The sequence below is a fragment of the Tiliqua scincoides genome, chromosome 3, assembly GCF_035046505.1.
Source record: "Tiliqua scincoides isolate rTilSci1 chromosome 3, rTilSci1.hap2, whole genome shotgun sequence".
Classification (NCBI taxonomy): Eukaryota; Metazoa; Chordata; class Lepidosauria; order Squamata; family Scincidae; genus Tiliqua; species Tiliqua scincoides.
In genome coordinates this window covers 191,217,833-191,238,710 of record NC_089823.1, presented here as the reverse complement: position 1 = coordinate 191,238,710, position 20,878 = coordinate 191,217,833, and the positions used below count along the sequence as shown (strand labels likewise).

Sequence of the window (20,878 nt, the reverse complement as noted above, 5' to 3'; positions counted from 1 at the left end):
CGACCAGTGGCACAGGCAGACAGGGTGCAAAGCACTAAGTTTTGCAGGGAGCCTTCTGCAAAACTTAGTGCTTTGCACCACCTCGAACTATGCCACTGGCTTAGACAGAAGTCACCCAACAGGGTACGAAAAAATAAAAGCAAAAAGCAGGGAAGTAAGGCTGCCATCCTATCCACACTTTCTTGGGAGTAAGCCCCTTTGACTATAATGGGACTGACTTCTGAGTAGACAGGCACAGACTTGGGCTCCAAGAGCCGGTGCCTGTCATTGCACCCTCGGGCTTGCTGCAAGCCTAAGCCAGGACTGCCTCTACCAGGAAGGCAAAGCCCTCCGCCTGGGGCTGCGCATGACCCCCACGCCTGCACAACCAGACAGGGCGGACACCAGACAACAAAGCAGCGCCCTCTTTCTTTCCCTTTGCAGGTTGACGCCCTTCCCACTGACGTCAGGGACACCGCTTGCCACGCGTTTCCACGAGGGGTACTGGAGTCCCGCCCTCCCTCTCCGATTGGGTGGCCGGTTACATTCGGAGCAAAAACAGGAGCGCAGCAGCGGGGAGAGCTGATTGGCCGAGACGCGGGGCGCCTGCCCCGCTCCAGGGATGCAGGAGGCTCCTCTGTGCGGGTCCGTGAATGACGGGAAGCGGGGCGCAGGCGAGAGCTGCTGAATCGCTCGCAGAACCCGCTCTGGCGGGTCTCCAGGACTCTGCGAGGGACCCGGAGCGCCTTCAAGACCAGCAGCGGCCACCAGGTTTGTGAGCGGGCGCCCAAGGACCTCGAATCCATTCTGGCTTTAGATCCCAAGCCTGTGCATGTTTACTCAGAAGTAAGTCCCATTAGAGTCAGCGGGGCTTACTCCTAGGGAAGTGTGCATAGGAGCCCAATCCTATGCATGTCTACTCAGAAGTCAGTTCCATTATAGTCAAGGGGGCTTACTCCCAGGAAAGTGTGGCTAGGATGGCAGCCTCAGAGTCCAATCCTATGTGTGTCTACTCAGAAGTAACTCCCATTATAGTCAATGGGGCTTAGTCCCAGGAAAGTGTGCACAGGATTGTAGCCTTCGCCACCTGTGATTAGGAAAGTCCCAGGGTCTGCAGGAGGGGAGAATGGAAGAGGAGGGTAATAAGCTAGCCAGGAAGGTGCCCGCTCCTCGTGGCAGCCAGGAAAGTGGAGTGCCAAGCCATCTCTTTTCCGGGGAGGGAAATTCCTTGTAGTTGGACTGCTTGTTACTGTACCTTACTCTGGTGTCCTGTCCTCCTTCAGGGCGCTCAGAACACCAGTGCTGTATTTGAAGGTTAGACAGTGATTTATCCTCGAGATCACCGAGTGTGCCTGAGCACTATATAGATTTGGATCTGGCATTAGCACTATTGGCTCTCATTAATAACATATGCAGGACAGCTAGATGGGAATTATCTTCCCAACTCAAGGGCTCGATCCTATGCATGTCTACTTAGAAGTCAGTCCTATTGTGTTCAGTGGGGCTTACTCCAAGGAAGGTGTAGGTAGGATTGTAGCCTAAGACAAGTGTGACCAGATGTCCTCTTTTTCCAGGCTATGTCCTCTTTTTTTACCCTTGTGTCCTAGAAAAGAACTTAAATGTCCTTTTCCCTGTGCGCATGCCCTGAAGGCAGCACATAGCCTTCTTATAACTAATTATATGTAATGTAGTTTTAAATTTAATAATAGTGTTTAACCACATGAAATGACTACTCAAGAGTTTTTAGCTTTTATTCTGTCATGTCATATTTTTCCTGGATGTCCTACATTTTGGGATACCTTGTTCTTTTTTGCAGTTATGACCTCTGGTCATGCTGCCTAAGACCACTATGAATGACTGGTCCATACAGTCACTCTGTGATTGTGTTGCCAACATTGAGTGAAGATATTCTTGTGGATCCCCCCCCCCCCCATCATGACTGTTGTTAAACCAGGGAATCCCTGTTAAAATCTCTCACCATTGGTTCAGGAGGCACCTGGCAATTGATGCTATTTCTGTAATCTCTGGGTCAGTCCTTGAGTATTGGCAACCCTACCCTGAAAGAGCTTCATGGTGAATGGGAATTCAAATGCAGCGTGGGGGGGGGGGTAATAAACACTGGGACTTTTCCCATTCAGCCCCAGCCCTCTAATTGCTGCACAGCACTTGGTATGTGCTAATATGAAGATCAGATATGAGCACTGCAAATTTATGGGGCAATTTTTGCAGTGATAAACCCATAGTGATACAAATAAAGCTACTGGGCACTAATTGACATTGTCCCCTATCTACTCTCCCTGGGCTGAACTAGATGGCCTTTATCAGAATCCTGAAGAATGCCAAACAAAAGACTCCATTCAGGGCTTCCTTGCTTTAATCTCCCACTCTCTCCAGCTAGCACCTCAGCCCCCTTAGGGCAACTGGGTCTCCAGGCTCTCTGGGAGTGGTGGTGGAAATAACTGCTAGGCTTTGTCAAACTAAAGAGTGTGAGGGCATGGAAGGCTGGTAGGACAAGACAGGCCCAGCTTCATTGCTGAATACTGGAAGGTGAACCGCACCCCTGGCACTTGTCTCAGCCTGGGTGGAATTGCATGCATGCTAATTAGCTGACCTTATCACACTTGTCAGTCTAAAATTGTTTTCCAATAGCTCCTCCTTCCTGTTCTTTAAGCACACCTGTACCTTGCAAGTACTAACTTGACTTAATGCTCTATAATTTGTGGCATGCTGGATGATTTTTTAGCTTATTTCCAGTAGCACAGAGGATGGTGGCAGAACCCCACTATCAGGGGTATACTGTTTACTCACTACTGTTTCTGGAGAACAGAGATGATCAGCATCCAATTGCCTACAGCAGCAGGCACCAAACTACACAGCCCATGAGCCAGATCAGGTGCCTGGAAAATGCCTTCCCCTGAGTGTGCAGCACTTGCCATTCCATTGTGCAGTGTCTTAGCTTTCCTGCTGATCTCTGCAGAAAGTCACACGGGGCAGCTGCTTCCACTGCCCATTGCCCCACCAGACTCTGTGCCCTAATTTCAAGACAGAAGCAGCTTCTCAGAGTGACTTTCTGCAGAGATCAGCTGGAAAGATAAGATGCTGCACAGCAGAACAGTAAGCACCATGCACAAAAGGGAAGTCTTTTTTGTCACACTGTGGTCCCATGCTTTGGAGACTACTGGCCTACAGGAATGTCTAGGGTGCAGGGATCAGCTGTAACAGATTGGGCCTAGGGCCTCCTTGTTCAGTGGAAGGAGGTGGCTGAAAGCACCCATGACTGGGGACAGGGTTCCAGGAGGACCATATATCAAGCTCCAGCTGGAAAAGCACAAGCTGAGAAGGGAAGCTGGCATGATCATACTACTGCTTCACTCAGTTTCATCTCTTTCACAGAACTGCCTCCAGCCACAGCGTGGAGGGACCCTAACATCATGGGCACTCCTGCCTCCATTGTCTGTGATTTACCGAAACATCAGACCCCTAATTCCTGCCCTCGCAAGAGAGCATCTGCCAACATCTTTCAAGGGGTGGGATTACTACAGCTGCGCCGTCTCTTCCACAATAGTGGAGATGCACAAGCAGAGGAGCGAGCCCAGTTGGTCTGGGAGCGGGCAGGGAACCGGTGTATTGCCCAGGCCCTGCAACAACTCCACAGAAGGCAGAGAAAACAGAGGCTACGATCCCATTTGAGGTCCTCTTCAGGAACAGGCAGTGGCACGAGACTCCTTGAGTTACAGCACTTCAGCCACCTACGGTATGGTTTCCATGTTCACAGTAGCACACTGCTTCCCACATACCTTGAGGCCCATCATTTCTATAGTTCTTACACACACACACCAGCCTGCCGTAAAGCCACAGTCTTGCACCACTTCCTACTATGCCTCCAGCCTAATCATTAAGCATATTGTACAGCCTGTTAGTCAGCGTGCCCTTGACCAGCTGCTGCACTTCTGTCACCAGTTCAACTGGTGCTTCTAGTACCTCATGCACTATTTGTACAACTGTCAACAAGTGATAGTGGCATACATTGGATTGGTCTCCTAGTTGTGCCACTGTTTAGAGAGCACCTAGCAAATCTTTAATATATTACTATGGCAGCACACACTACTGTACAGGCTTTATTTACAATGTGCACATATGGAATTTGTGGTTGGGTATAGGATTCAGTGACCTGAATCCAGCTTTCAGTTAAGGAAGCTGTGAGATACAGGAAGCTGGACTAGATGGGCCTGTGGCCTGATCCAGTGGGGCTGTTCTTATGTTGTGTTCTTAAGAGTTCTAGCCCTTGCCAAGAGTGTGGGGAATGGATACAGCATAATCTCAAGCCAAAAAAGGAACAAAAATTAATAGGAACAGAGCCTAAGGATCCAGCATAGCTCATTTGCCTCTTCCCCCATGACAAACAAATGCAAAATACACTACGAAAAGTAAATGCAACTGCACTTAATGTCCATGATTCACACAAGTCTCAGGTTCTGAGTTATTCCACCTGCTCTTGGAGAGATGAAGGAGCTGCTTGTCAGCCTGCATGGGAGGAATCTGGAGGCCAGAAAGTGATAACAGACCACAAAAGATTCATCTGAAATGTTGTGTGGTTCTTGAAAGATAGAACCTTTCTTCAATTGTAAAAATCCCTATGGGGATTTAGAACAGCCTGCCTATGTAAACCGCCTTGAATTAAAAGTCTGAGGGGAAATCTGATGGCCAAGAAAGGTAGTATATAAATGTCTGTATTATTATTATATGAGCAGCATGCTATAAAGAAATTGAACAGCAACTGTGCATCTTCTTATCCATCTCTACAGATGAACTCTATTCCCTCCTAACTGTAGAAAGCCATGGCAGCTGTCTTCCTACTTGATGCCTTAATCTTTTTTTACCACTTATTCCCCACAGCAGAAAACGAATTTGTTCTTAATAGCTACCTTTGCTCATCCACAGGATTGAAGACTGCACTACATCTTGTTCTAATGATGATGGTGGTGGTGGTGGCGGCGGCGGCAGCAGCAGCAAAAAGGTAGAGGCAGCTAGTCCCACAAGCCAGAACACTGCCTTTCACTGGAGGGAGAAGAAAAGGGGCAAAGGAGCTGTAGACTACCTGCATCAGCTCCACCGGTGAGCAGCCAACTGAAACAAGCTCCAGCCAATTATTGTGCTTAAATGTCACTGAACAGGACAGGCATGGCCTGAGAGTGAGGAGGTCTTGGAACACAGCCAGCCTTCTTCAGTTCTACTATTTAATACTCACTTTAGACTCTTTTGCTCTTCTGGCTCACATTGTCAGTCATGGCAGAGAAACTCAAAACCAGCAGTTTTCCAGTCTCAACAATACAGCACTTCTCCTTGCTCTGGTTATGCAGAGTTGACCACATCTTGCCACATCAAAACATAACACTACATTTGCTGAATGCACTTGGTCCTATTTAATAAAAGCTTCTATGTGATCTCTTAGTGAAGGTATCTATGTGAACATCATCAGAGCTCTAGCAGAGCTTTGGATCATGACAAAGGATTCATCTACTTTCGAATTTGGTTTCCAACAGTGGTCAAAGCGGATTCTTCTGGGAAGCCCACTGCAAAACAACAGGGCACCTGTTTCTCTTTCTGCAGCTGTCCCACCCCCACCCCCCCAAGCAGTTGAAATTCACTGGTACTGGACATCTACCCCTGGAAATTTCATTTAGCCAATAACAATCTCCATGAATACACCTAATTCCCTTTTAGAGCTATCACCACATGGTGGCATAATGCATTATGTGGGGAATTATTCTATTTTATATGTCCCTTAACCTATTTTTGCCTGGCCCACAGGTGTACACGTATTGTCCCTGTTGTCTGCACTGTTGGGCAGACAAGTCTTCTGCCATTCCAGGGAGAGTAAAGCAGAACAGAACATACAATTGAGTAGTTGGGAAAGGTCATTCATTAGACACTAGATTTCCACTGAAACACAGTAATGCTACTGGTTATAGCCTTGTACCAGATAGTACCTATAATGGTAACATAAGCAGTGCTGCAGCCAGGATCACAACTCTGGAGGCAAGGCAATGTATCTGACTAGTTGACGCTGGCTCCTCAGAGGTATATTCCCACATAGATGGTATGGTCAACGTGACACTCTCCCTTCAGTGTCCACTCTCTCCTTGCAGGTATGTTAGGTGACAGTTAGCATTCAACCCCCATATTATAGATCACTGTCAAAAAAACCTACCCAGGGCTCAAAGTGTTTTCCTCCCTTATTTGCAGCAAGGGCACAATATACAGTGTTCATAACTGAAGACTGCAGTCACACTGCAAGACAACCAGCCTGTCTTGTGCTGTCCTCCCTACCCCCTCCTTCCAATCTTACCACTGTAGCATCACCTTAGCCAGTACTGGTCTTAAATCGATCCTGGGTGGACACTCTTCTTTCAAATATCTTCTGTTCCCTGCTAAAGCCTGTGTCCTTCTGCCACTATCCAGACTTGCTAAGGCGGCTGGAACTCTGGCTGCTTGGAAATGAAGCCAGCAGATGGTTTATCAATAATTTCTTCCATATTTCTGAAGGCTTTTCAGGGTTATAAGGGGAGAAACAGAAACAAACCTGTACTGATTATTCCAAAGACAGGGCTTGGAGACAAAGGTTGATGTAATGGTTTAAACAGCTTTAAGGAAGATATGAATTTCCCACTGGAGAAGAGTGCCTCATTGGCACAGGCCTAGCTGTAATAGCACCTCTCTCTGAGAGCAGGGTCTAGCACACTCCACTACATAGGCGGTATAGAAATGGGTCACTGTTTTCACTGACTATACACAGAACGGATCATGCATTCAACCAAAACCAAAGTGTGAACATTAACAGTACAAGGCAATTAAGAGTGTAGTTTTTATGTTAAAATGTGACTTCAGACCAGAGTCATCTGCAGTAATAGGTTGGAAATGCATGACTTGCTTTCATAGCTGCTATGCAGGTAACAGGATAAGGCTTATCTTCAAGCAGCAAGCCAACTTCCTCAATCATGCTTTACAATGAAGCTAAAGCAACATGAGGGATAGACCTTCCTCCTAGCATACCATATATGACAGAGGATGATTAAAAAAGGGAGTATTTGAACTAGGAGGTACATGGCAATTGTAGGTGAAGGTACAGTGGAAACCAACAGGGGGGCGCACAGAGAGAAGAGATTCAGTTCCTGTTAACTCAGAAAAAAAACACAGAAGAGCAACTCTGCAACTGCAGTCCTGTTATGAAGATACTTGCATTGATTTAAATATATTACATACATCTCTACAGTGCATAAGAACAATACATTTCAGTTCAGGCTGGCAAAAGGAAAAGTATCCCTTCATGCCAAGCACAGCCACTTCAACCTGGCACCTTGGGCACAAAGCAGGGACCTGACATTCCAGCCAGGAACATCAGGAGATGACCCTATTTACAGGGTACCAGCCCCCTGGTCAGAACAGGAGGGAAGCTGGCCTCAACTTGGCACACAGCTCTTGCACCAAGCCTAGGCAGTGCCCAAGGAGAAACCAGGAAACATATTGATAATTTCGGAGGGAAAATTCTTGTTGCTGCAAATTTAGCACAGTAGCCTATAGAAAAGCAGCATTTAGAGTACCATTTCACTGTATGCAGACATGGCCGCAATAAAGTAGTGTCCCTAGCCTCAGAACTTCCCCTTATAAGTCACAGGGAAACCACTGAGGGCACCTTCCTCTTTCTTCCCTGACCCCCCCCCCCCGCCGCCAGCATCCCACAGAGATCCTTCCCTGATTGTCAATGCTCAAATCCAGGCCAGGGGAGGTTGCCACCTCAGTAGGAAGTGAAAGACAGTGGCCTCTTTTCTCCTCCCACCTGCTCTTCACTCAAAGGACCCCAAGGAGGTGGACATTAACAGACTAGCTCAAGGTGACTTTGCTAGAATATCATTTCCTCACTTGTGATAGGATTGAGTGGAGCGTAAGTGCATGCACAAGGGTGATCAATTTAAAACCAAATTAAAACTGTCTTGAGGTCTTTACTGCCCCCTGCATGAAGGGAGGGAAGCACAGCAGTTATACTCTCCCCCTTTTAAGGTTATTCTGCAGCACCCCACATGTTCCCAGCATTTACCACCACCCCAAGCCAACAGGCACAGCTGCAACAGGCTTAGATCCAATGCTCAATATCTTCCCTCTGGCCCAACTTTGAGTCTTCCGGTAGCAGCTAGTTATGGCCCTGCTGCATGTTGATGGCCCCAAGAGACTACTAACTCACAGCAGTAGGATTGGCTCTGGAGAGCCAAGGATAACAGAGCAAACTGAGTGCAGCAGGAGGCCCCACCTTCTTCAGCAGAGTAACACAAGAGATGCAGCAAGAAGAAGAAATAAAGGCTGATAGTTGGGCACAGAGCAGTACCACTTCCATCCCAACTCAGATACTCCCCCCCCCTTGCCACTTGCTTTCCCAGTCAGGGGACTTAATGCTCTCCACCCAACTGGACATGAGGGGAGTGCCTTCAAACCAAAGGATGTTGCATGCAGGCACCTGCTCAGAAATAGTGCCAAGCGCAGGCTGGGAAGGAGGTATGTCCAACCCACAGTGAGAGGGGAGCAGTAGCCCGCCTCATGAAGGGCCTCCCTTCCTGCTGGGCATGTGCAGAGTTGAGGCTGACTGAAGCACTAGTTTACATCTCTCACTGGCCACAGCACAGCTGCCTCAGTCTGGACAATTCGTTTCCCACTGTTGAGAGATACCCCCCACTCCTCAGGTTCCTCGATGACTGCAGGGGTAACTGCTACCACCAGGAGAAGAAGGGCTTGCGGCTCTGGAAGCTTTGTGTGTATGACTCACTGGCAGAGCGCTGGTGGGAGCGAGCTGTCTCTACAATGACAGGAGGCATCTGGACCAGGTGAAGGGGGCTCTTCCCATCTTTCAAGGCCTGTGACAAATTCAGGATCTGGAAACAAGAGTACCAGGAGCACATGATACCTCCGCTATAAAAGGAGGTTTTAGAACAGCATGCAAAAAATATTACAAGACGTAGTGTATGCCCCCTCCCTCCAGCAAGAGTAAGCAGCTTACCTGACCACGCATGACAGCAATCTGCTTGTGGAACTGGCCCCTGTCAAAACCAGGATCCTTCTAGAAAATAAAAGCAGATGGCAAACCCAATTAGAATACTGAACCCAGGTCAGTTTCCACCACAAAGTGTGTGCTGTCACCTTCCCAAGACATCCACATGTTTTGCTCATAGGCAGAACCAATGAAATCACTGATGTACTTGCCCAGCCACCTGTGTTTACCTTGAAGAGTTCATAGAGATCTTCTTCCAGATCTTTAACAAAATTGGGGTCTGAAAGTTTTGGCAGAATCAGTTCCTTGATCTCCTGAGAGAAGGGTACCTTGGCCTGCGGTAGCCATGCCCAGTAAAAAGGGTCTGAATTGGTAGGTGGGGAAGAGAACAAAGGCAAATATTAAAAACTCACTGATGTGGCTAGTCAGATCTGTGGAATATGCTTTCACAGGAACAGGAGAGGCTTCAGTCATATGCCCCCAGGCCCTGAACATCCTGGGTAACACATGGGCACACCAGGTGGTTACCCTTCAAGTGCTGCTAGGACAGCCAGAAACCCTTAGCATGAATTCAACAGGGATATATTGTTTAGAACTACTTACATGCTCTCCAGGAATCTGGATGCTTGAGTGGGAAAGCAAGGCCATTGTCAATGGCTGCAAGTTTAATTATTGGCTCCTTCACTACTACCCACTCCGAGTCCTGCAAAGACACAAAGAAGAGCTCTGAGGCAGAGGGGCATTAATCCCAGCAATCACTCCATTAGCTGGAAGAGCTCTCAGGAGAGTCATCTTCTCAAGGCCAATACACTAGACACTGCCATCCTACCAGGAGCTCCAGCCTAGTTATCCTTCAAGTCACATCTGCCTCACTTTGCCAAGGCCCAAAAGGAGCCCACAGACTGCTAATGGGCAGAGAAAGACTAATTTTTAGATTGTGAGCCATTCTGGGACAGAGAGCCAGTAGTTATTTGATTTTTCTCTGTAAACCACTTAGTGACCTTTTCATTGAAAAGCAGTATATAAATACAGTTAATAATAATAACTGGTCAGAATTCACAGGGCATAACTAGAAACTGTTATCCAAGATGTTGTGAATCATACTGTAGTTTGCACTGTGTATCACTAATGTGGGTTTAACTGCTGGAGAGTCAGACAGAGCCATTACCCTAATCTGCCCATTCCTGGAAACTGCATGCTGACCCTCTGCAGCCTCCTACTGTTTAACACATTTGCTACATCACAGCAGCAAGTGGCTTAAGGCCCCACTCACCCGCACACTTGTGCTGTCCAGGGGGCAGTCATACTTGATTAGCCAGTTGTCATTACCCCGGTCTGTGGAGGAACAGAAATACACTGATAAAAAATGTAACAGCTGAGGTGAAGTGTCCCCACTGCCAACTGCAACTGCCCCCCCAGCTGGGACTTCTGGGCCCCTTCTGCCCTCATAGAGCCAGTAGAACCACCAACTGCCTATGAGCAGAAAAAGAAGTTGTTGAGGGGGTATAAAACCCACTGCACATCCCTTTAACAATGTGCTACTTTTACAGAGGTGAACTGTGATGACTAGACTGGGCTGCGAATCAGGACTACCAATTCAAATCTTAACTCTGCCACAGATTCTCCATAAACGGTCTTAGGCAAGTTATGCCCCCTCAGCTTTAGCTCCTCACTGCAATACTACTATTTACTTTACAGGGATGTTGTAAGGAAAAATCAAGATAAAGAATACTACATGTGAAACACTTTACACATTCAGAAAGCACTATATAAAGTGTTAAGTATTGTATTATTCAGTAAGCCACTCTAGGAATCTTGTTGACTGCAGCACAGAGTAAAAATCCTTTAAATAATGGTTTTAAAATGCACTGTTAGCAAGCCTCACATCACAGTATGTGGGAAAAGTCACACAGTCGGCAGATGCAACTTGGCAGCTGACAACGTATCAGCAGCTCTTGTTCCCCACCACCCCCACTGCTTGAGAGAGGCCCAACCTGATCATTGCTGCTCCCAGTTTGTCTTGCCGGAGTGAATGCGTTCCATATGAAACACAAGGGCAAGCGCCTGCCATCCATCATTCAGACTGTGATGATGCATCCTAGGTTTGGGAAGGCGCTGAACAGCACTCTGCTCCTACTCAACTCTTCAGGAATTCTGAGACAGAAAAACTATTTATGCATACAGCAGGACTCTGAGTGGGAGCTCCTAAACCAATCTACCCTAACGCAGACACCAGGGTTTGCAAAGATACTCGACTCCACACAGAACTAAGCATTCTCCCCACAAACGAGCCCACTCCCACCCAGTTCCCTCAGTCAGCACTCTCAACTCAAGGGCCAGAAGCTAGCACAGAACTTACCGGTATTGCGAATGATGTAGTCCAGTACCACCAATCTCTCAAACTGCAGCAGCAATTGGCGGTTAGTGTTTTCTGGAAGTGGCTCAGTTTCAAAGCGCCGAAGCCAGTAATCTGCATCCTTGTAGCCTTCAACAAAGAGCTGGAAAGAGCCCACCTGAGAGCACAAAAGCAGGTGGCTTCAGAAGAGCAAGCCCTGGCCCAGTGACAGCAGAATTCCTAGATCCCTTAACAACACTTACCTTTGGAGGAAGCCCAATTCGATGAAACCTCTGCCCAACCTTTGGCACTTTCTCCAGGGCCAGGCGTTTGCCCCTGGACTTCACTCTATCAATGGCGCTGTAGTTAAATGTTTCACTGGCTAAGTATACCACCTGTGGACATGGGAAAGAGTTTACTCAAAATTAAACTGTACATCCTCTTGTGCACATGCCATTACATCTATTTACAGAAAAAGGCCCATTTGTCTTTTAGAAAATAAAAATGTACTAACTAGCATTTGGAGTAAAATTCAGAAGTCCTGAATAATCAAAAGTTGCAAGTAAATATCAAGCCCTTATCTGATACCTATGTTTGAAAAGGAGCAAGTATTGTTTAAAGATACACTTAACATTCAGAGGTTGGTGCGTATGGCTACATTCTCTTCCTCACCTTCTCCCTTTCCTACCACATGCAGTTCTTACTCAAAGAGTTTTGCAAAGCAACTCAAATACAGAGGCCAGTATCAACAATGCATGTTGAACAATACGAAAGGTGTTATGGTAATGTGTTTCAACAGAGATTACATTTCCCGCCTAATTAACACACTCCACTTGCTTCTCTGTGTTGCACACACCTTTCCTTGCTTCTAACCAAAACTCAAAACCAGAATACCTCCCTGGACTAGAGCTAAGGAGTGTCAGCTGATATTTCTAGGAGCCCAAATGGTGCAATGAGAGCCAAGAATGAAGGAAAGCAGGATTCAATAGACTGGGAAGGAATGAGATACCCTTGGAAGCTCATACAGGAAGAGTCTTTTCCATACCTCCTGTTGAGCTCTACACTTTCTCCTCCATGATTGGCTCACCTTTGTGCGAGGAACAATGTTCAGTTCCAGCTTCTGGTCAACCAGGCTAGCACCTGCCTCAGAAAGATAGCCTTGGTTGAGGACAAGGCAGTCTCTCCCAAAACAGCAGGGGCAGCAAAGTTTTTGCAGCCATTTCGTCCATTTAGGGTTGAGTTGCCCATACGGTTCCTCATTTTTGGGTTTGAACACCCCAATGATTTTCTAAGGATAAAAGAAGAAAGTTGGTTAATATAAACTAAGCACGATAAACATAAGCAAACAAATTTGCTACCACCACCCCTCCACCTCCACTCCAACCCTGGCCAAGCATCAGGCTCTGGACAAATTGATACTGTGAACGAAGAAGGGGTCAAAAGTCTGCCCTGACAAAAGCTAAATATTTGCAGGGACGTCTCCTGTTACAACTTATGCAACCATCAGAAGGCATGTAGTTTCTCACTGCTTAAGAGTAGACCTTCTACCTACCATTCTCCTCTCTCCAAGCATTTAGACAACTAAGCTGAGTGCAGCTCCTCCAACCATACATTCTACTCAGGTAAATCACTTTCTTCAAGGGTGGGCAATGCTTAAAAGGAAGCTGCAGATGTTTCCACCCAGTGCAAATGCCTTGGCTGGAAAATGGAAACACATCTCAGAAATTGTGACCCTGTGCACTAAGTGCTCAAGTTCTCATGGGGCAAACCTTCAAGCAATCGAAAGGTTCTTGCAATCTTATCCTCCTATTTTTGATGAATCTGATCTTAGGCTACAGCCGAGCAGGCTGCACCAAATGATGTTTCTGCTTTGTCCTTAATGAGGTCTGATAAGGTTTTTTCTTCCTCTTTTCTTTTAGGAAGCTCATTATGACAGTATGTGAATTTAGGCAGAAGGTATGTGAAGGAAGTCACTCATATAGCTTTGTGGAGGAAGGAGTAGCATCACCAACTCTTCCATAGAGTAGTGTCTATTCAACCACATTAGAAAGGATGCAGAGCATGGCACCAAGACAGTGCCATGAGCCAGAGGATTCAGGCATTAAGATAATGAGCTGATATGCCAAGCAGAGAAATGACAATAGGGTGCACAGGTAGCCTTTCCTATTACAACTTCTTTCTGATCCTCCAAAGTCCCATTCTTCCACCTGGAAGAAAGATTACGTGGCCATTCTCTACAGCAGTGTCAGACATTCTCTGCAGCAGTGTCAAACAATCAAGTCAAGCAACTGCCCAGCTTTTATGTCAAGGCAATCCTAGCCACAGCAAAAAGGGGGAGGGAAAGCTTAGGAAAGGTTTGCATCACACAGTCAAAGAGCACTGATTTGAGAGGAAGAAAAAAGGTTTGATGCGTTATTAGCTGATCTCTTCACCCTAAAAGCATCATGCCATTTACTGCATATGCTGTAGCCTGGTTAAGTGCAGGAACACACCACCAGCAGGTCAAAGGTTTCAGACTAAATCAAGGAGGAAACGTATGACAGGTATTGTGGAATTCAGTATTTCCTGCAGGATCCTGTCTTACTGATGAAACCCATGAAAATGCACAGGCAGATTCTGCTAAATGCAGAAACCAAAATGCAGCAAATGCCAAGAAGGTGGGGCTCCACCAGTTCAAAAAAGTCCTAATCCTCCTTCTACCTATACATGGCTCCCTTCCTGTCATCTCTCCATACTGTCTGCTTCCACCATTCCAGGAATCCCAACCTTCTATTCCTAATTTCTATACAACCCCTCCCCACACAAGGAGTACAATAATTCTGCACCTACACACAGATTGAGCAAAATGCATGCAAAATTTGCATGATTTATTCTTCACAGACTCTAGATTGTGTGGTAGCAGAATGCTGGATTTTTAATTCAGAGTTCTAGATTTGCAAAGTACTATCAAAGGTCTTCATAAAGTAAGAGCAAGGAATGGAATCTAAATGACAGAAGAATCATGGCTGACACAAGCTATCTTAGGTAACTTATGTATATGTATAATCTACCCAGTCCCTCCCCCCAGTACCAGCAGTGGAAGGGAGCTTGTCATTCTGTAGTCTCTCTCTATACCTAGGTGAGGATACCCTGGCTATCCAGCAGGATCAGAAACTTTCACTTGCCCTGCCAGGTTTGTCAGCTGCATTGCCAAGGAAGCCAAATGAAGGAACCACCTAATCAATTCAGCACAGATCCCCGGATGAGTCCTCGCCTGGCTACATAACATGGGATAACCCAAAACAAATGCAAATGCAGTCAAAGAGATCCCACCTCAGTTATGAGAAGTGTACAGTTAGTAGTACAGCTCCAATCACACTCCCAGCAAATGGTCCACCTTTCAGTTATCTCCATCCATGCACACATGCACAGGGGAGACTTTCCTCCTTCCCCTTCCCAAACCCGAAGCCCAGGAGCACCTGATACAAGCTGCCAGGCCAGAACAAAACAAAAAAAATTAAATTGTAGATCAAACTTGAAGATGTTTATGCAAACCTTATCTCTCAGTCTTATTTACCTCACAGGGTTGCTGGGAGGACAAAAGGAGGGAAGAAATCATGTATACCACTCTGAGTTCCTTAGAGGAAGGGCAATATTAAAGTGTGAAAAATAAAATAGATTTCCCTGTCTCTCTGTTGGGAGCCCAGATACTGCAAGATTTGATTGAGCCAAAGAAGCTACAATCAGAATAGTGAGCTAAGCAATCCAGACTTTCCTCTAGGAGAAAAAGAGAGAGCGAGAGAGAGAACAAGAACAAATGTTGTAAAGAACTCCTAGGATTTGTTGTTTGAGAGACACTGGCACCTAAGAGAAATAATAATGTAACATAAGAACATAACAAAGGCCCCATCCATTCCAGTTCCCTGTATCTCACAGTGGCCCACCAGATGCCTTAGGGAGCACACATAGGACAAGATACTTGCATCTCTCTGCAACTCCCCTGCATCTAGCATCCTATTTACCCGCTACCATTCCATTTTATTGATATTCTCTCAAGAATTACAAGCCTCAAACAAAATCTATTTTGTTTCTGCAGACATTAGCCATGCACCAAAGAGGAGATGTGAAAGCTGTAGCATCCAATTGGTAACAGGAAGAAGGGGAAAGCACCATAATAATTTGAAACATTGAGGTACCAGGAATAAGGACCTAAATTCTACTATCTACAGGCTCCAAAACATATGAGCAAGTAAGTTTGGTCTCCAAGTTGCATAGAAGTGGCTACCTATTATTATTACTGAAATACTGATGTTTGTTTTTAAAATTGTTTCTATGTCTAGAAACATGCATAGAACACTCTGAGGTTTTTACTGAAAAGTGGTTATCTAAAATAAATACAAGAATGAACACTAGTTTCCAGGGACAGGGAACAGAGTCTAAAGGCCATTTGACATGTGTACATCATGCCATGCTGTTGTGTCTGGCTACTAAAATCAGGCAACCAGAAATGTAAAAAAACAAACAAAGGGGCTTTTAGATGCTTAAGGGCAACGTCCATCTTTTCAAGACAGACAAGTAAAGCCCTTTACTGGGGGCAAGGGGCCACATTACCAAGTTTACCACGCCATTTCTCTGACCTGGTTTAATTGTGAGAATCTAGCCCAGAACTACCAGAATTCCAACTGTGGGCCCAATCCTATCCACCTCTCCAGCACTGATGAAGGGAGCGTGTGCTGCATCCTGCAGCAGAGGGGCAGTAATGCAGGCCTCCTCAAGGTAAGGAAAGGAAACATTTGTCCCCTTACCTCAAGGTTGCATTGGTGCTGGGAGGTTGGATAGGACTGGGCCCTACAATTGTTCCTCTCTCACCATAAGCACACAAAACTGGGGGAAACGGATTTGATGCAGAATCATCTTTCTACCTAGGGCAGCAGCACAGAGGCTAGCCTGACTCATCCCAGCAGAATCTCCCATGAGCTCAACTAAGTGGGAAGTGAATTCAACGCTAGAACCAGACAAGAAGAGGCTGGATTGGCAGCACAAGAAATGTGGCAAGGCCTACAGAGGAGTCATTTCATGTAATCAACACAAGACACTCAGAAAGAGGAAACAAAGTTAATCTGGTTAGCTGCAGCAGGTCACAGGGAGAAGCACGGGGCCCTGCACACACAATTCTCAAACAGACAGAGAATGTACTGTAGCAGACCGGAAACACAGTGCATGCCACTCCATTCACAACATGATCAGTTATTCAAGAACTTTTCTCAGCTTTTTCTCTTAACACAGTGAAGCACACAGAACACAACACAACTGAGATGCCAGAGTCCCTGCTGGTGCAATAACTCACAAGAGAAAGCAAGGGCTCTGAGCTCAGGAGTGTTACAGTATGAACGAGAATCTGATAAAATTCTAAAAAGCAGACTTGGACAAGCATCCAGTAACATGAATTCTAAAGTTTCTCTGGAGAACCTGTTCCCTTACACAACCACTCATGTATTGGAAGGTATAACCCAGCCTACCACACACAGTTTAAACCCATTCTCTCCAATTGTGCTCTCCTTATCTATAACTCATTTGCACAATACTTTGCACAACAGTAGAGACACAGCTGCCTAACTGGGGAAGTTTACAATGACAAAAGTTATAAAACGAATAGTAGGTGAACATCTGAGGAAATTTAATCCCCATTCTAAAAACCTAAGTTTTTTAGGTTATCATGAGCCAGCAAGTGCTTTTAATAGGGGAATACCAAGAAGAGTCTATGATGTTAAAAAAGACTTAGGTAAATATTAGCAGAGATTGTCTAAAATCCTTCCAAACCAAGAGGACGAAGTATAGAATAAGAAACCAGAAGTATGAGAAGTGTGACCATGGGCTATGTATGGCCAAGCTTCGTCCAAAGTAGAAGTATCTGGTTCTTTCAGTTTTCCTTTATAAATAAAACCATCCTGAGCGCGTGCTCTCTCCCTCCCTCATCAGGCCACACAGACTACTATAAAGTGTAGCACTGAGTCTAAAACAAAGTTTCAGAGATCTGACTAGCTTTATTCAAAGGCCAAAAAGTTCAAAGTATATATGATTAGGAAGGAGAGCTAACAGTTGCTCCCAGGAGTTAACAGCCATGCTCTTCCGATAGGATTATAAGCTTTATAGTTCCTACACAGAAAGTACACACAGTGTAGCCAATTCCTCCTCCAACAGAACTGTATTCAAAATTAGCCAAAGTTTTTTTTCACCACCAGTAAAATGGGATCACAAACTATCAGTGAAAGCTGGGCAATGTTTTGTTAAAGCACATATTCACACTAACTATGCAGTACCAGACAGCCTGTGCTTCAAGCCTAAGTGAACACTGGGACATCAGCAAAGAATTCATTTATTATTTATGTCCAACCATCCAGGCACACAGCACTTTTCAAAGAATGAAGAGGATAGGTCTCTGCCCCAGGAGCTTACAAGCAAAATACCAGAGCAATGGTTCCCAAACTTTTGACTGGCAGCTCCCTTGACTTGCTGGGCCATTGGCCGTGGCTCGCCATTATGACTACAATCCTATCTGTTGTATAGGATGAAGGAATTTTTGCAAGGTTTCAGAGGCTCCCCTGGCTGATTTCTGCAGCTTCCTAGGGAGCCACAGCTCAGAATTTGGGAACCACTGCAATAAAAGGAAGAAAAATTGACACAGGATAGATGAAGATGATGTCCATCCTGGAACTATCCCCTAGGTTCCAAACAGCAATATACATTAGCCAATCTCATTCCAGTACTCACTCTTTCCAGTACAAGAACCATGTGATACACCCATGCCTCAGAAGCTTTCCAAGTGACCCAGCCCAGTAGGGAAGTGAGACCACCTGCCTCCTTATACATGGTCAGAAAGCTAAAGGTTTAGACACACAAAAACTCATTAAGAAGAACTGGTAGCCAGAGCCACCTACATTGTTGCCTGTTCCAAACTGAACAAGATTCACCAGCCCAGATAACAATTGGCAGGCACTACACTGCCGCACCTGAAGCCTTTAATCAGACAGAGCCTAGTTATTCCCAGGGACGGGTATATCAGGGACAGACCAAGGTATTTTCACTCAACCACCCAGAAGCACCTCAATATGCCAAGGACTGCTGTGCCCATTTTCTAGGCAAGTAAGGGTAAGGCTCATAGTTTACCCTTGAATAAAAATTCCCTAAGAGTACTGAGTTCTCAGAATCTTTCTGAACCCAACATGCACATTATCTTGTAATAATGCAACAATTTTACCATTTCACTATTCCTATTTGTTTCATAAACAAGTTCCTGTTTGTGCCACTCATTACAACAATACTCATTCTCTTTAAGCCTTTTCTGCCCAACGTTGCACATACGCAACAGGGACCGAATGCAAATACCTGCAGGCCAGGCAAAAATGGGTTAAGGGCAAGGCCTACACACTTGGCTGTTCCTTTTAAATAAGAATACAGCTGACAGATCAGTAGTACATCACAGATTTTGATGGGCAGTACTTTCATACAGTACAAGAGAAAAAAACCAGGGCAGCAAAAAAGGAGGGACCCTAAAACAGAATGGTCAAGTCACCCCACCGAGGCTATAGGAAGGTGGAGAGGACTGACAGTGCAATCCTATGCCTGTCTATTTAGAAGTCCCATTAAAGTCAAGGGGGCTTTCTCCCAGAAAAGTATGGATAGGATTGTAGCCTCAGAGCCCACTCCTATTCATGCCTACTAAGCTCCATTATAGTCAAGGAGGCTTACTCCCAGGAAAGTGTGGATAGGATTGGGCTTCAAAGCCTCAGCTGTAGCTGAAGGGAGACATCTCAACCCTGGAACAAAACTGGATGAGAAGCTGCCACGCGCACCCCCACAGGTAGCGAGTACAGCCACAGCACCCACTGAGCACGCCCCCCCCCGTTCCTGCGCATGTTTCCCCCACCACATTTCCAAGAGCCTCCGCTCCCAGAGCCACAGGCGCCCTCCTGCTTCATCTTCCCCGGACGCCGGTGGTCTCCACGGAACCCCCGGCCCCGCTCTCTCACCCCCTGCGGGTCCTTGACGAAGTAGCTGCCGCTAGAGCCCTGGTAGATGCGCTCCGGGTAGATGCCGCGCTCACTCGCCACCTCTGCCAGCCGCACCACCTCGGCGAACTCGGGGTCCTCGGGGAACTCGTTGCGGGGCTCCCGCTCCACGCGGGCGGCCGCCGCTGCCGCAGCCCCTGCCCCCGACCCCGCGGGAGCCTGGCTCTGGGCCGCCCCACCGGCCCCCGCGGCCCCCCGCGCGCCCCGCTCCGCGCCGCCTCCCCGGTCCAGCAGGGGCTGGCGCTCGCGGTCGCGGCCGCCGGAGGGGGAACCGGGCGGGGAGGGACACGGGCACGGGCAAGCCCCCGAGGGGACGCTGGGGCCGGCGGGACAGGGCGGCGAGCGCACGGCGCCCCCGGGAAGCCCGTACCCCGGCGCCGGGCCGCGCTCGGGGGACACCAGCGGGCTCGTCTCGTCCATCGGCCGGACCTCGCGCGCTCACAAAGGCAGCCCCGCGCTCTCCGGCACAGCGCCGCTCAGTTCGGATCACCTGACGCCGGCCCCGCGGCCACCGCCGTTTCCGCCACACCGAAGCCGGCCAATCACGGCGCGGCCACGCCCCTGTTTACAGGGTGCCCGGAAGCCACGCCCACTACAGACACCGCGGTCCAGTGGCACTGCTCGCCACGCCCAGCTCCAGGAAACCACGCCCCTGCCGTCCACGCCCCCTCATTGTGTCTCGCGCCGCCCTCCTGCTGCATAGCCAAGTCATGGGGTGGCTGAGCCTGGTTCACCGCTTCGCTTGGCAGCCCCGCCCCGCCGCTCATCCTGCTGCACAGAGAAAGCCACACGAGCATCACCTCCTCCAAGGAGCAGTTCATCACAGTGCTCTGCTGCAAATGCGCCCCCATAGAGTCCATGGACCTTCTGCAGGGTGCTTCTGCATGCCCTTTTCACCCATGCGCTCTCTATGGCTTCAGAAGTGCATGATGCGCCCATGCACTGCCCCTTTAAAAACAGGATTTGGGAAGATTTTGGAACTGGCTCCAACTTGAACTTTCTCCCATGGAAATCACTCACTATCCCATTCCATCCCTTCCACAGATAGAGGCTCATGCTGCATCCTACCGCCTGAGATACAAAGCGACTGGCACCACATGTGCTCCAAAGTAGCCCTATTACCCTTCACAAGCCTTGCTGTGGCACCTTCTAATGTAACGTTGGTTGTGGCATGAACTTTCCTAAGTAGGGAGAGCCGACTTTGTATCAAGTGAAAGTTCAGTTAAATCAGTGGTTCCCAAGTTGTGCTCCTTTTCCTCAGTGGTCCACAAGCTCCTAAAGGTTGGGAACCACTGGTCCTTGAACCTCAGGTTGTCTACGAGACCCTGAGAAGTGGACCGCGAGGTCTGGGGGGGGGGGAATTACCTTTAATCACTTCCAGTGTGTCGCTGAGCAAGCAATTTCCTATAGACCTCCAACGAGGACAGAGAACAGACTGCCCACAGCCACTTAAGCGTCGGTGTGGCTGTGGGTGGTACA

The 20,878-nt window shown here is 47.4% G+C and overlaps 2 protein-coding genes across 2 annotated transcripts; one reads left to right on the top strand and one right to left on the bottom strand.

Annotated features, from left to right (window-relative positions):
• Nucleotides 1-529: 529 nt before the first annotated feature.
• Nucleotides 530-5,423, top strand: AVPI1 (arginine vasopressin induced 1). Its single transcript, XM_066621796.1, has 3 exons — nt 530-750; nt 3,373-3,733; nt 4,921-5,423. The coding sequence occupies exons 1-3, from the start codon at nt 633-635 to the stop codon at nt 5,096-5,098; spliced, it is 657 nt and encodes a 218-aa protein (XP_066477893.1). The 5' UTR covers nt 530-632; the 3' UTR covers nt 5,099-5,423.
• A 210-nt stretch (nt 5,424-5,633) lies between these two features.
• PI4K2A (phosphatidylinositol 4-kinase type 2 alpha) lies at nt 5,634-19,902 on the bottom strand. The gene is made up of 9 exons (XM_066621894.1): nt 19,361-19,902; nt 12,439-12,639; nt 11,615-11,746; nt 11,376-11,529; nt 10,290-10,351; nt 9,620-9,719; nt 9,247-9,380; nt 9,026-9,085; nt 5,634-8,900 (listed from the first exon to the last, which is right to left on the bottom strand). The coding sequence occupies exons 1-9, from the start codon at nt 19,817-19,819 to the stop codon at nt 8,739-8,741; spliced, it is 1,464 nt and encodes a 487-aa protein (XP_066477991.1). The 5' UTR covers nt 19,820-19,902; the 3' UTR covers nt 5,634-8,738.
• Nucleotides 19,903-20,878: the final 976 nt, after the last annotated feature.